This window comes from Euphorbia lathyris, chromosome 2, assembly GCF_963576675.1.
Source record: "Euphorbia lathyris chromosome 2, ddEupLath1.1, whole genome shotgun sequence".
Classification (NCBI taxonomy): Eukaryota; Viridiplantae; Streptophyta; class Magnoliopsida; order Malpighiales; family Euphorbiaceae; genus Euphorbia; species Euphorbia lathyris.
The window spans coordinates 30,368,313-30,384,165 of record NC_088911.1 but is presented as its reverse complement, the minus strand read 5'-3'; the positions used below and the strand labels follow the sequence as shown (position 1 = coordinate 30,384,165).

Sequence of the window (15,853 nt, the reverse complement as noted above, 5' to 3'; positions counted from 1 at the left end):
AAGCTCACCTGTTCAAATTCCAAAAAACCATCTTTGAACCTCACAGATATGACGAGATATCCCTTTTGTTTTGTCCAACAGTTCATCATTGAGTTTACTTGAACACTAGATTCCTTTGAAATACTGCTCTATAAATCTTCGGTCTTTCAGTTCCCCAAACATATTTTTTCATATACGATACCAAGGATTTCTGGGTTCAAAATGAGATCAAATAGTTAAAAAATGGTAGATACTTGAGACTTAAAATCTCATGCTAGAGGGTGTTGAGGTGAAGGATTTGAAAACAACACCACCTTCTCCGCCACCGATGACGACTCGACCGCCACCGGTTTTCACTAAGAATGAGAAAAAGAGAGGTAAGAATCTACTAATGACTCCGTTCAGGAAAAAGAAAAAGAAGCAGAGACAAAAGAGTGTCGAAAATCTCGAGAGCTTATTCGATCCTCAATCTTCATTCTATCAATCTTCGATTTCGCCACCATCTCCGGCTCCACCACCTCCACCGCCACCGCCACCATCACATTTCCTCCAAAATCTCTTCTCTACAAAGAAAAGCAGAGCTAAGAAAGCACATTTATCTCCAGCTCCTCCGCCGCCACCTCGACCAGTTACTTCGTCTTTTAGGGGATCGAGAACCATAGTGCAAGTAGTAGTAGTGACGATGCATAAACCTCCTAAATTAGTGAGAACCAGTGGTTTCATTGGCGCGGAAGAGAATGTGGAAATTGGAAATTTGTCACCGCTTAATCCAATTCCACCGCCTCCGCCGCTGCCACCGTTTAAGGTGAATTCGTGGAAGTTTGTGCGGGACGGGATGACAAGGAGAGAGGGAGTGGGTTTATTTTTTCAATTTGGAAGGGATGAGAGTATTTTAATAATTTCATATTAGGGGTGTGAATTTTTGACTTTTAAAGTGGGCTGACGTGGCAACGTTGACTTGCGTTGACCAGTTATTTTTATCGACGGTGCACTTCAGTGGGAGGTTACCAAAAGGTTGTATACTTTAGTGTGAAATTTTTTTGGTTAGACATCAAAGTGTGAAAACAGGTAAAAGTTGTACACCACGTATATAATTTACCCAAATTATACTTCCACGAGTTGTTGGGACTCAGTTGACAATACAATTTGAATTTGTAGTGAAATTAAATAAATCAGTGAACTTAAACAAATTATACCCCTAATTCTATAGATTTTTTTTGAAACAAACAACAACTTTTATTAACTTAAATCAGAAGATAACACATCAATAATAAACGGTGGTGGACAGACCCACTCACCACGAACAGAACTAGAAGTAACAGCTTTAGCTAGGCTATGGGCTGCTAAATTCGCTGATCGTTTAATAAAAGAGATCGAACAGGAGTTCAAATCTCGCAACAAATCACAACACTCACGTATCACATCAGATAAATAAGATAATTGACTTTTTTGGAGCTGAATAGCCCGTACCACCATCAGACAGTCGGACTGAACTTCAACATGGCTTAAGTTATAATTCTTGATCCATGATAGCGCTTCGCGGATTGCCATTGCCTCAGCCAAAGGTGGATCCGTTATCTCAGCAAGGTAACCCATGCTTGCCGCAAAGCATCGCCCCTGATAGTCGCGTAAAAGGAAACCAAAAGAGCAGAAATCATTTAACCCATTTACCCCTGCATCGACGTTACAGATGTAGCAGCCTGCAACCGGTTTCTTCCATTTACACAAAGCACTCGTGTATTGATTTTGTTGATCAGGGTGATGTCTTTGCACTGCCTCCCAAGCCGTCAGTTCAGCCGTGGCGGTTTGAAATATTTCCTCAGGCGTGTAAACTAATTCTATAGATTTATTATTGATGATAAGTGTAATTTACCCTAATGAATTTTTGTCTACCATAACCAAAAAAACAGAAGTATTGGGCTTACCTTCTATTAAAAAAAGAAAAATTAAAAAAGAGTATTGGGCTTAAAGTCTTGAATGTAAACGAGAAAAATATTGAGGGCCCAAAAGTAAGCCCTTCAAAAGAGAACACTTTAGGGACTAATCAGCAAAATCTCGACAGTTCATGTACCAACGTACCAGCTATATAACAACACGAGGCTCAGCTGCCGTCTCTCCTTTTTTCTCTTGCTCCCTCCTTTTTTTAGGGTTTATGCTGATTTAGCATCCAATATCATCTAGTCTGTTCTTATAGATTCGGATCCAAGTCCGTCTAATCGAGTCTACCACGGCTCTCTCCGATTAGGGTTTTCTGGGATTTGGATGGGTACGGAGAGGAAGAGGAAGCTGAGCTTGTTTGACGTCGTGGACGAGACATCGGTCTCGAAGATCAAAACGAACGGCGGTTGGGGAGGAGCTACAACAACGATGAGTCTCAATGGAAATACTAACAGCTCGGTTAATCCCTGGAATGGGAGGCCCTTTTCTCAGAGGTATTATGATATATTGGAGAAGAGGAAAACTTTGCCTGTTTGGCAGCAAAAGGAGGAGTTCTTGAAGGTTTTGAAGAGTAGCCAGGTTGTTGTTCTTGTCGGGGAGACTGGTAGCGGAAAAACTACTCAGGTTTGTCATGGACTTGGTTGGATAATGCCTTTTTCCCCATTTGCCCAATGCTCATGATTGTTCATTCTTTTTTTTTAATTATTGTGACTGAGCAGCTGTATTATTATTATTATTTCAATTTGATAAATACTAGGATGTTGTGATCGATAGCTGTCTGTTGTTGTTTCAATTTAGCAGTTCTGGAATCGGATGTTAAGGTATCAAAATTAAGATAATTTTACCTGAGGAATTTGAGCTGTGAGCTTCGCGTTGGCGAGTTTATTGTTTGGATATTCAGTAGAATATGCTCTGCTTAATTGGGAATCTCGGACTTCCCATTCTTTTTGTCACTGACTGTTAATGAATTCTATCACGTGAACATATAATTAAATTCCTTGCCGTTTCTCTTTTAGCACATGTCTGTCATTGGCACAGGCTTGGACAGTGAAGTGAACAAAACAAAATATTTCTGTTTTACTTTTTATGACTTAGGTGGATGGTTTTGTTCTTTACCCACTCTCTGTATTGTGACGTTTAACCTGTTCCTATGTTGTGGGAATTGTGCTGTGTTGCATTTTATTTTTTCTGTTTATTTAAAGATGACTACTGATTGCAGATTAGACAAAGCAAAATGTGCTTGCACGCATCTATTTTTTTTATTCCTTCTGTTGTAATGTACAAGTAGAAATCCTGAAAGGAAGTTTGATGGTAGTTATTAGTTCTCAAGAAAATCTTTCACTTCCCTTCTAATTCTCAAGCCTTTATGTTATTAAATGTATTTAATGATTGGATGCTATTGTTGAATGTTCTCAAGCTATGTTGCACGGACACCAGGAACCTTTTAAACATAGCCTGGAAACAGAAACTGAACTGAAACAGATAGGGGCACGAAACGCATAAACACTACTAAAGAGGAGTGCCCGTGCAACATAGTTCTAAAGCCTTTACAGTTTACAGAACTTCTAGCTGCTTGTGATTACTGATTCAAAATAGAAAACTTAGTGGGCCATGTTACATGTTGCAGATTCCTCAGTTTGTTTTGGAAGCAGTGGAGATAGAGACACCTGATAAACGTAGGAAGATGATGATTGGATGCACCCAGCCCCGTAGAGTGGCTGCAATGTCTGTCTCTCGACGTGTCGCTGAGGAGATGGATGTGACTATTGGTGAAGAGGTGGGTTACAGTATACGTTTTGAAGACTGTAGCAGTGCGAAAACACTTTTGAAGTGAGTTATGAATACAATCTGTTCTATTTGTCTTTCTACTATGCTGTAACTTTTGGTGTAAGACTTTTTTAGATTATTTACACATTCTGCTGCTTTTGTGGTAGGTATCTTACTGATGGTATGCTTTTAAGAGAAGCAATGACTGATCCGCTATTGGAACGATACAAAGTAATAATCCTTGATGAAGCCCACGAAAGAACATTGGCCACGGATGTACTATTTGGGCTTCTTAAAGAAGTTCTAAGAAATAGACCTGATATGAAGCTAGTTGTCATGAGTGCAACACTAGAGGCTGAGAAGTTTCAGGGTTATTTTAATGATGCTCCTCTAATGAGGGTTCCTGGTAGGCTACATCCGGTAGAAATTTTCTACACACAGGAACCAGAAAGGGATTACCTTGAGGCTGCAATTCGTACAGTTGTCCAGATACATATGTACGAAGGTCCTGGGGATATTCTTGTTTTCCTTACTGGTGAGGAGGAGATTGAAGATGCATGCCGCAAAATAAATAAAGAAGTTTCAAATATGGGGGAAGGGGTGGGTCCAGTGAAAGTAGTGCCACTTTATTCAACTCTTCCACCTGCTATGCAACAGAAAATTTTTGAGCCTGCCCCACCTCCATTGGTAGAGGGTGGTCCTGCTGGAAGGAAGATTGTTGTGTCAACTAACATAGCAGAAACTTCTTTGACCATAGATGGAATTGTTTATGTTATTGACCCAGGTTTTGCAAAACAAAAGGTTTATAACCCACGAGTACGGGTTGAATCCCTGTTGGTGTCCCCAATATCAAAAGCAAGTGCACATCAGAGGTCAGGACGTGCTGGAAGAACTCAGCCTGGAAAATGCTTCAGACTTTACACAGAAAGAAGTTTTAATCAAGATCTTCAACCACAGACATATCCAGAAATATTGCGCTCAAATCTTGCAAACACAGTTCTAACTCTTAAAAAACTTGGAATTGATGATCTGGTGCATTTTGATTTTATGGACCCTCCCGCTCCTGAGACATTGATGCGGGCTCTAGAGTTGTTAAATTATTTGGGAGCATTGGATGATGATGGGAACCTGACTAAGCTTGGGGAAATCATGAGTGAGTTTCCCTTGGATCCTCAGATGGGGAAGATGCTAGTTGTCAGTCCAGAATTCAACTGTTCTAATGAGATTCTGTCTATTTCTGCAATGCTCTCAGGTAACTATCACTTGCTATCTTATATCCGTATATGTCTCGAGTCTGGTCTAAGTAATTTAAAGAAATGCCATTGGATAGCATTTGTATGAATGCGTCGTACCAAATCTGGCACGTGCACAGTGGACATCCTGTGCATTGTATTAAGTTGTCCAACTGCTTGCATGTTAATGCAAATCTACATGCTGGCAGTTGAAAAATTGATGTGTCCAATTAGGTTGTCATCAGCCACTGTCTTGTATGGGTTCCATGCCCCCCGTTGGCATGCACCATCGGATTCTAAGTAAGTGCTGATGCCGATAGTTGCAGTTTCTCAGTATTATCTCATGAAGAAAATGGTGTCGTCTCGCCTGTATGCATCTGCTGACCTACAATGGGCCTCTTCTGTGATAACCAAATTCTTTCTTTAGTACCCAATTGCTTTGTCCGCCCTAGGGAGGCTCAAAAGGCTGCTGATGAAGCAAAAGCTAGGTTTGGGCACATAGATGGGGACCACCTGACGCTGTTGAATGTGTATCATGCCTACAAGCAGAACGGTGAGTGCTATCCTTTTTTTTTTTCAATCAATTTGTCTTTCTAACTGTATTGTCTAAATAGCCTGTATAATGCCTGACCTTTTCCTTACTGGGTTGTAGATGAGGACCCATCTTGGTGCTATGAGAATTTTGTCAATCAACGGGCTCTGAAGTCTGCTGATAATGTCAGACAACAGCTTGTACGCATCATGGCGAGGTTTAATCTCAAGTTATGCAGCACAGATTTCAACAGCCGGGATTACTATATCAACATAAGGAAGGCTATGTTAGCTGGATATTTTATGCAGGTTGCCCACCTTGAGCGAACTGGGCATTACCTGACAGTGAAAGACAATCAAGTACGCAAATTTAACTGAATCTTTTTGTTGTGTTCTACTACCATAAGTCTGCTTCTTTTCTGGTGATGGCCTTTTGTCTGCTTGTAGAGTTCGGTTATATGAGAACCTGATATGTTATCTCCTGCCAATTTATCCTTGCAGGTTGTGCACTTGCATCCATCAAATTGTCTGGATCACAAGCCAGAATGGGTTATATACAGCGAGTATGTACTAACAAGCAGGAATTTTATTCGTACAGTGACAGATATTCGCGGTGAATGGTTAGTCTTCACTCGAAAATGTGCTTTATTTTTCAAACCAGTTTTTTAGAGAGGAGACCCTAATATGCTTGTGATGGCGAACCTCAAAATTATTGTTTCACTATATGGATTACGAGATACATAGTGTAATGAAGTGCATGCAAATGTTATTTATTTACAGGCTTGTAGACATAGCACCACATTACTATGAGTTGGCGAACTTCCCAAATTGTGAAGCCAAGCGAGTTCTTGAGAAACTCTATAAGAAGCGGGAGAGAGAAAAGGAAGAGAGCAAGACCAAAAAATGACGTGGATACAGTCCGTGTATGCTGTTGAATTCGGTTTATTATTATTCCAATATCTTACTAGCTGGTGACGGTCAGATGGTGCTTGCGATTGCTATTGTATCAAAAAGGCCACAATTGTGTCTCACTTGGTTACTGCCCAGCTGTTCGAATTCTTCCTTGTATTTCTTTCAAATAGTAGGTTTAGTTATGATCGTTTTCAGTTGTACCCTTAGCATTACTACATTAATTTTTGGACGTGGTTCCATTGATATTAAAGTTTAGTAAACGTTTGATAAATGGAATGTGTGAATGTGAGCAAACAGCTACTCTCTGTCAGATTGGTAGACAGACTGCCATTTCTTTTTATGGAACTATGATAAGTTATTATATGAATTCTGGGGTTCATCATAGAGTCAGTCGCTTATGTTTGGGTAATGCTTCGAGGAGGATATAAAATTTATTTTCTCAATAAAATAAGGATTGATTAATATTTTATTGTATGTTAAATCAGTGTCGGTGTTATTTAAATTTTTTTTTTTCATATTACTTATTTTATACTTTTATAAATATAGGAAGACAGACAAAACATGAGGTCAGTGCAGTTTTAGCACTTTTGGCAACATTCCAACTTCAAATAATGTCATGTGTGATCAAACTATCAAGTAGAAGTCATTACAAAACTGACTTGATATCGTTGAGAAATGGCACATGCCGTTTCCAGATCTCGAGCATAGCCTTCTTCTTGAGCGCTCATCATAACCATGTCATCTATATATAAACATTGTCCCCAATATGTCCCTCATAAGTTGCACCCACATTTTTCAGCTCAAAGGGCACAAATGTTTAGCAAAATGTGTCTTTGCTAGTAACAAAAACTGTTTTCTCCGCGTCATCAGGATGCATGGGTATTTGGTAATCTCCTGCGATGGCACCCGGAATGGAAAGAATCTGGTGACTTGCCGGATGAACTCCTGAGCAAGAGATTCTGTAACGGTCCCATCCTGGTCCATATGGACACTACACAACTGGCTGGTATGTATTGCTGTAAGTTTGAAGCCAGCTACCTGCCTTCTCGTTACGGATACGTCGATGTTTCATCAATTGCCTCAACTCCATTACACCATTCCATTCCCCTCTTTCACCATGAATTTTTGACAACATTAAGTAAGCTGCAGGATGATCTCTTTTCAGCTTGTGAATTCCCTCTGCTGCAAACTCACCAAGTTCCAAACTTGAATGTAAACCACAGGCTCCAAGCAAAGCACCCCAGACAATCACATCGGGCTCAAACGGCATTCTCTTTATAACCTTTTCTGCTTCGTCTATCTGACCTGCTCTCCCATATAGGTCCACCATACACGTATAATGTTCAAGCTCTGCGTTTATTCCATACTTCGGTCCCATTGATTGGAAGTACTCTTCACCTTGTTCAACCAATCCTCCATGCGCACAAGCTGACAACAAGTTAACAAATGTAACTTCATCCGGCCTAAAACCACTGCTAATCATCCTCTTGAATTGCTCCAACGCTTGTGTTGCAAGTCCATGCCTAGCATAGCTTCCTATTATCGAATTCCAAGACATCACATTCTTCCTTTTTATAGACTCAAAAACACAAATTGCAGCATCAATGTAACCACATTTCCCATACATATCAACGAGTGAAGTCAATAAGATGACATCGTCGCGTACGCCAACCTTCAACATAAGAGAATGAACTTGCTGCCCTGTGAGAGGACAAGAACACCCTGCACAAGCATCTAAAACAGTTGATAAGGTAAATTGATTAGGTTTAGTCCCGGAATCCACCATTAATCGAAACAGCTTCAAGGCGTCCCAAAACCTCTCATTTTGTACATAGCCACTGATCATCACTGTCCAAGAAACTACATTTCTTTCACTCATCTTGTTGAACATAGACCTAGCCTTATTTATCCTTTTATTGGCAATGTACCCATTTATCAATATAGTCCAAGAAATGACATTCCTCTCAGACATTGTGTCAAAAACCCCTTGAGCTTCACTCATACATCCCAACTCCATATAACTCGAAATCAGTGCGTTCCAAGAAGTTACATCTTTCACCAAAATCTCATTGAATGCTCTATTTATTGCAATTTGATCTCCCATGGAAGCATATGCTCTTACCAAAGCAGAGCCGACGAAAACACTCGAATTAAGCCCTATTGAAATCAGATGAGCATGGATTTGAGGGACGAGAACATTGAAATTTATATCCACAACTGCGCTGAGCACAATTGAGATTGTGTACTCATTCGGTATGATTCCGAACCTTTGCATTTCGAGGAAATATTTATAGACTGCTAATAGGTTTTTACTTCTACTAAAGGCGGATAACATGGTGTTCCATGAAACAACATCTTTTAGAGGCATTTTATCGAACAGCTCCTCGGCGTGCTCAATTTGATGGTTTTGCACATAGAAAGAAAGTGTTTTGTTGAAAGACGAAATATTTTGGTTTTGCACATTTTGTCCAGAAGACGGACCTGCATTATCCAAATCACTGGTCTGGTGGAGTTGCCCGTCGACGGCGAGGTTGTTGAGATTGGCCGTTATATATCCACTGCATATCTGCCGGGAAAGTTTCAGACGGACGGCTCTCTCTAATATTCGCATTTTGCAATAGTGTTTTTGCTTTTTCAGTTTGTAGAATGCTACACAACGTAAGCGGTGTCGTTTCAACGTAAGTTGTGTCGTTTTAAATAAACAACGCAATTTCTCACGCATTAGCTAAGAATAACTTTGTGGGATAAAATGTGTATCTCCAAGGGGTTTGGAGGCTTGGATTTTCGCAAACTCCGTGAATTCAATCTAAGCCTCTTAGCGAAGCTGGGCTGATCTATTATGTGTGACTCATCCTCTCAGGCAGCCAAAGTTCTTAAGGCTCGATACTACGCTTATGGTTCCTTCCTTATTGCCTCTCTTGGATCCAACCCGAGCTATATTTGGCGCAGCTTGATGGCTGCTCAACCTCTTCTTTTAGCAGGCAACAGGATTCGAGTTGGTTAGGGAATAACTTTAACATTTGGGAAAGCCCTTGGCTTATGTCAGAAGGATCAAGCTTTCTTCAAACTCCTGTTTTGTCGGATCTCCAAAATGCAAAGGCTAATGACCTAATGAATGACTCTAGGACTGGGTGGAACGAAGGCATTCTTTCTCGTCTTGTTAACAAAGACCGTGATTTGATTCGTCAAATTCCTGTTGCAAGTCGGCCTAAAGAGGATGGCCGGTTGTGGCTATTTGATCGGAGGGGCACTTTTACTGTCAAAAGTGGGTATGATTTTCAGATGAGATCTCTTGCCGCCCGTTATGGTCGTCTATTTCCTTGGTGGTTTCAACTTTGGAATGCTGATGTTCCGTCCAAATTTAAAGAGTTTTGTTGGCGTGCCTCCTCCAATTTTCTTCCAACGACCTCCTCTCTTATATCCAAGGGTGTGAGCCTTGATCCTCTCTGCTTATTTTGTCACTCTCAAGTTGAGGATTCTTTCCATATTCTGGTGGGGTGTGATTTTGCAGGCTCCACTTGGCGTTTGGCGAATTTGGACATCAATTGTAATTTCTCTTGTCTCTCGGAATGGCTTGCTTGTATCTTCACTTCCAAGCCCAAAGAGATGATTTGTCAAGTTATGTCTATCCTATGGCATATTTGGCAAGCTAGGAACAAGAAGCTTTGGCAAAGGTTAACCCTCTCCCGGAATCAATCCTCCACTCGGCTCTTGGGGCCCTATCTTCATGGTAAGTTGTTCAGTCCCATCCTCCCGGCTCAGGTGTTGTTTCATCTCCCCATTCTCCCACTCGTTGGATCGCTCCCCCCATGAATTGGCTCAAATGCAACTTCGATGCGGCCTGTTTTAGCAATCTCAATTGCAGCGGTTTCGATTGTGTCATTCGAGATGCCAACGGTAGTTACATTGCTGACCACTCTTCTTGTATTTCTGGCCTTCCCGATACTCTTACTGCTGAAGTGATGAGTGTCGAATTCACCAAAAATAAAATACATACTCTTGGAATCCAAAAACTGTAGTAAATATGGAGTAGGGTCGAATCCTCAGAGACTGGTAGAATTATAACTTTTCAGAATTAACAATTAAAAGTAAAAAGGGAGTTTTTGGTTTGTAGAATGAAATAAATAGAAAATAACAAATAATAATAAAATAGGAGAAAAATTAAATAGTTGAGAAATATATATGAGAAAGATTCCAGCTAGAGGTTAGGTTTGAGTCTTGAATTGAACAATTGATCATCGATCATAGAAAATATAAATTTCAACCCTTCAAATAAATTAGCTATGGTTATTAAAAAGCATTAACAACCCATCTCTTCTTACCGATTGGACAATTAAGAAAAGCTCATTAATTTTCCATAATCAATTAAATAATTCCAAACAAGCTTCAGAATTTAATTTGATTGAAAGCATTAAAGTATGAAAGAGATACCAATTCTACTCAATAATCACTAAAGCAGGATTATTTAAAGCATATCAATTACATTCACAACATAGGTTAAAAGCTTGTCCACAATTAATTATGTTGTTTGCTACTTGCATTAGATGAATTAAACGATTACGTATTTAAACATCTAATTAGCAAAACGATTACAAGTAAATAATCAAATCAAGGATTCAATTAAATCATGCAATACGAACAAGAACAGAATAAAAATTGATTACTTGAAATAGATGAAAAAGATTAAGTACAGAATGATCTCCTAATTGATTGTTCAAGACCTAAAAACCTCTAGATAGAAATTGGAAATTAGTTCATATTGGAGGAAGAAGAAGCCATAGAAAAATGATGATGCATGAAGAGCCCTTGATATTTTTCTTGTTCTGTCTGTGTGTCTTCTTTTATGTGTGTGTCCTTCTCCCCAAATGTGGTTCTGATTGTCTCTTCTTATAGCTTTCACAATTGAGCCTCTTGGCTTTCAGGAGAGAGAAAACTGACTTTTATTAATTCCTCATAAAAATATTAAGAGAAACTCTCATTTAAAATTAAACTCTAAAAGAAACTCCCTTTTAGAATTAAACTCTAAAAGAAACGCATCTTTAGGATTAAACTCTAATTAGGAATATTTAAGAAAATCCTAATAGAGTTAAAATCTTATAAATATTATATATGTTAAGAATCTAATAACATAAGTCATCAATTCTCCATTAAATGCTCATTGATCCACAGGCATAGGTTAGGACAGATCATCATTTGAAACTCCTTTTCAGCACATGACTTGACAAGTTTCTTCAAATTCTCTTTAAACTCCATAGAATCACCATTTTAACCATCAATTTGAAATTGAGTCTCAAAAATACATACAAAACAGAAAACAAGGTAAACTTGCACCTAAACAATAAAACTAAAACTAAACCCTAAGGAATTAAGATATAAAAATATGTATAAATATGGACCTATCATGAAGCTCTGGGTTTTAGAGGCACGCTCAATTGGTTAAAAAGCTATAATCTTGATCATATTATTCTCGAAACTGATTCTCAGCTTCTGGTTTAAGCTTTTCACAGCAACAACTATACTAACTCCTATGTAGGAGTTGTTCTAGATGATTGTATATTTCTTTTGCAGTCTTTAAGATTTTTCATTGTTAAGTATGTTAAGCGGTCAGCGAACCAGGTGGCTCATGCTCTTGCACGAGCTTTTGGCTCTCAGTCTAATTCGTGTTCTTGGGAGGAATACCCTCCTCCTTGTATTATTAATCTTCTTCCTTTGGTATTTTAATGAAATATTTCTTTGTGCCAAAAAAAAAAAAAAACTTTGTTAAAAAAATATATAGACAAGTATACATTTGATGATTTGATGCTGCACACTAGTAAAATCATGCTTCAATTCTTAGGTTTTTTTTTTTTTTTTTTCTAGAGTTTGGAGGTTAAGGGAGTTATGAGTTAAATAAGTGATAGAAATAAAGTTAAAAATTAACCTTATTTGTAGTTTATGAAATGTAAATGAGAATTAAAAGTTTTAATTTATTTGAGAGTTTAAATATGGTAGAAAAAGGAAGTTAAAATTTATTCTAGAAAGATAAATATTTTAATTACTTTCATTAAGAGCATCTCTAAAGGACTTTTAGTCATCTCTCTAAAATTAATATAAAAAATCGATTCTTAGGGTCGTTTGTTTTTCATACTGTTTGCTGTTAGAAAAACTGATTTTCGAAAAAGCAGATATTTTCTGCTTTTATAAAAGGCTGTTTTTCAAAGATAAAGAACAAACAGAAAGTCAGTAACCAAATACATAAAACTCTTTTTTTTTAAAGTGAAAAGACAAACATGAGCATAGAAATGAGTTACCAAACACCCCCTTAGTGATTTAATGAGCGACTAATATATATCATTTCCAACAACACTCATCATATCACTCTTTATTTATTATTTTCAATAGTGAGAGGAGAGAGACTCTTCGATAGTAAATTATTAACAAAAAATGAATTAAGAGGGACTAGAAGTGGAGATATGCTCCTCAATAATAGAAAGGATGATGCTCTAACTCCCAATTTAGATACAGTAAAACCTCTATATACACTTGGGACCAGCCTATTTGTATAACAATTCGGAGGTTATTACTAAATAGAGTTTGGTATAATAAAATTTCTAATAAGAACTCTCTAATTATTATCATTTAGAAAATATTTATATAAAGTTGTTTGACACATTGATTTAGTTTTTATATTTGCTACTAAATCTTTGAACTTGCGGGTACTTAGTAACTCACTTGCATGAATATCTTCTTCTTTGAATCCAAAATGTTTCTAACCTTTCAAGAATATTGAAAGCTTCTTGGCATGTAACATTTTCTATTTCTACACTATCATCATATATATATAATTATTACTATATTGAGGCATAGTTTCTAAAGGTGGGACTTGAAAAGTGTATAACAAATAACGTTTGGGAGATTATTTCTATTTATAACTGGTCCAAGTTGGGACTGAGTTTTTTATAATAAAATAGAGGTTATTCCTATATAGAGTATTCATATACAGAGGTTTAACTGTATTAGAGTTTAAAGGCTAAAGAAAGTAAAAGTTTAACTTTCATTAACCTTTATTTACTCTCCAAGAAACGCTCAAATAAGGTTATTATGACATTTTATATTCTATTACTCTCATTTACATCTATTAATTTCATCTCAAACAACAGCTTAATATTTATATCTAAAATCTTAGATTGAATGATTTTTTTTTACTCCAAAGTCAAATAGTAAATTTCATCTGTTAAATTGGATTAGCGGGGTCATACACGTGTCCATCCAATATATTCACTAGGATAATGATTTATAAATTCATAATAATTATTATGAAAATACTATTTATAAATATATTTAAGGTTAAATGAACTAGGTTGGCAACATTTGTGTGCAGCGAAGAAGTTTGGAGGAATGGGATTCAGAAGGCTCCATCAGTTTAACATTGCATTACTCGCTAAACAAGGCTGGCGTTTCCTTACTTGCCCGGACTCTCTTGTTGCCCGTGTGTATAAGGCAAGGTATTTCCCGGATTGTTCGTTCTTTGAAGCGGACCTCACTGATCAGCCTAGCTTCATTTGGCGAAGTGTCGTAGCAGCAAAAGATCTTCTGACAGTAGGAATGCGTAAATTGGTCGGAGACGGTTCTACAGTCCATGTCTGGGAGGACCCTTGGCTTCTTGACAAAGAAAATCCAATGATTGAAAGCGAGAGGTTGGTTGATTTGGATATTAGTATGGTGGCGGACCTAAATGATGTAGAGACAGTCACTTGGGATACTAATCTGATTCGAGGTATCTTCACCGAGCGGGACAGTAATCAAATTGTGCAAATCCCTCTCAGTAGGAATCGGACTGCTGACTCGTGGTTCTGGTCGGATGAGCGTAACGACATCTATACTGTAAAGAGCGGCTATAAACGCCTGACAGCAAGAGTTGAAGAGAACCCGCCAACCACGCGAGCTAAGGTGTGGAACCTATTATGGGGGCTTCATCTTCCTCCAAAAGCAAAAAACCTGATGTGGAGAGCTCTAACTAACTGCCTTCTGGTTATGGCTGAGCTGCGATATAGACATGTGCCGGTGTCGGATGTCTGTCCTATTTGTGCTACCATGGAGGAAAGTATACATCATGCGTTATTTGGTTGTTTATGGGTTCGTCAGGTCTGGCGCCGTTCCGCTGTTGGAGAAATCGGAAGATCACGGGCGGACGTAATGGACTTTTGGCTGGCGGTGTCTACAAAACCGAGACAGCAGCTGGAGGTGGCGGTAATGCTGTGCCGGAAGATCTGGCTCAACAGAAACGAGCTTGTTTGGCAACAGAAATTAGCGCCTTCAGCAATCGTGTATGAAGGAGCTGTTGCGTTTTTGAAGGCTTGGAAGGAAGCTCAGAACAGGCTTTCGGTACTCGGGAATCCTTCGACTACGCCTGCTAGGACAAGTAAGTGGACCAAACCAGCGTCAGGCTTCCTTAAACTGAACGTTGATGCTGCGTGGTCGGCAGAAACGAACAAGGCAAGCTACGGCTGCGTTATCCGCAATGATGAGGGCGTTTTTGTCGCGGCCTGTAACGGCTTCCTACCGCATACACCGGATGCCACTTTTGCCGAAGCTCTGTCAATCCGCGAAGCCCTGAGCTGGATCAAAGACAATAATTGGAATAAGGTAATTGTCGAGTCTGATGCCCAAATAGTAACTCAGTCAATGGTCCACACATCGAAGGCAGTTTCGCCTTTCTTTGTCATAATCAGAGATTGTAAGCAGGCTCTCGATAACCTCTCGGGATGCTCTTTAGTTTTTACTAGGCGCTCTGCCAATAATTCAGTGCATATTCTTGCCAAGAATGTAATAGACAGTGATCACTGGGGTGTGTGGTACTCAATCCCACCTCCTTTCCTTTGTAACAGTCTTTCCATTCTTTAATTCCATTCATTCTTTCATTCAAAAAAAAAACTAGGTTGGCAGCATCCGTCAACTTGTAAAAAATGATATTGTTGAGAAGTGAAATAAGTATAGGGTTCCTTTTAGATATTTTTTTATTCTTGTCAGATAACTCAACATATCGTGCTTGAGTATAATACTATTGTAAGATATATTTCCTTTTTTTAACCAACTTCTTCTCTCAAAGTTGCAATATGGTATCAAACCATTGGTTGAGCTCCATCCAAGTGTGCTTGTTCTTCTCTCGTAATTAGGGATTATGAGAAGAAAAAGCTCTACAAACATAAGACGAGAAAGTGGAAGTCGATCCAATAGAATTCACAAAATCTGTTGAATCTACATAAAATTCAAGATAAAAAACAATGACCACAAATCCAGAAAAACATGATTGCATTTCTTCTCACTCTCATCACGACAATCCAAGCTTAGTGTTTGTGAGTTCGGTTCTTACAGGGAAGAATTTTATATCATGGGAACGCTCTATGTTATTCGCATTGAGGGCAAAATGCAAGACGAGTTTTATCCTCAAAGATGAAGCACCAGCTGGCAAAAACTCTGTGGAACATGCTCAGTGGAAAGAGAAGGATGATTTG

At 38.6% G+C, this 15,853-nt stretch overlaps 2 protein-coding genes across 6 annotated transcripts; one reads left to right on the top strand and one right to left on the bottom strand.

Annotated features, from left to right (window-relative positions):
- Positions 1 to 2,075: 2,075 nt before the first annotated feature.
- LOC136217614 (probable pre-mRNA-splicing factor ATP-dependent RNA helicase DEAH2) lies at positions 2,076 to 6,726 on the top strand. Of its 5 annotated transcripts, XM_066004212.1 has the most exons (7): positions 2,088 to 2,541; positions 3,545 to 3,747; positions 3,852 to 4,936; positions 5,344 to 5,469; positions 5,569 to 5,807; positions 5,949 to 6,067; positions 6,228 to 6,726. In XM_066004212.1, exons 1-7 carry the CDS (start codon positions 2,242 to 2,244, stop codon positions 6,352 to 6,354), a joined length of 2,199 nt encoding a protein of 732 aa, XP_065860284.1. In that variant the 5' UTR covers positions 2,088 to 2,241; the 3' UTR covers positions 6,355 to 6,726. The 5 variants fall into 5 exon arrangements, 2 of the variants coding, with proteins under 2 accessions (XP_065860285.1, XP_065860284.1); XR_010683511.1 differs by lacking the exons at positions 5,949 to 6,067; positions 6,228 to 6,726 and having other exon boundaries at positions 2,076 to 2,541; positions 5,237 to 5,469; positions 5,569 to 5,591; XR_010683512.1 differs by lacking the exons at positions 5,949 to 6,067; positions 6,228 to 6,726 and having other exon boundaries at positions 2,078 to 2,541; positions 5,243 to 5,469; positions 5,569 to 5,591.
- A 237-nt stretch (positions 6,727 to 6,963) lies between these two features.
- LOC136220364 (pentatricopeptide repeat-containing protein At4g16835, mitochondrial-like) lies at positions 6,964 to 9,005 on the bottom strand. Its single transcript, XM_066008179.1, has one exon. The coding sequence runs from the start codon at positions 8,968 to 8,970 to the stop codon at positions 7,351 to 7,353; it is 1,620 nt and encodes a 539-aa protein (XP_065864251.1). The 5' UTR covers positions 8,971 to 9,005; the 3' UTR covers positions 6,964 to 7,350.
- Between the last annotated feature and the right edge of the window lie 6,848 nt (positions 9,006 to 15,853).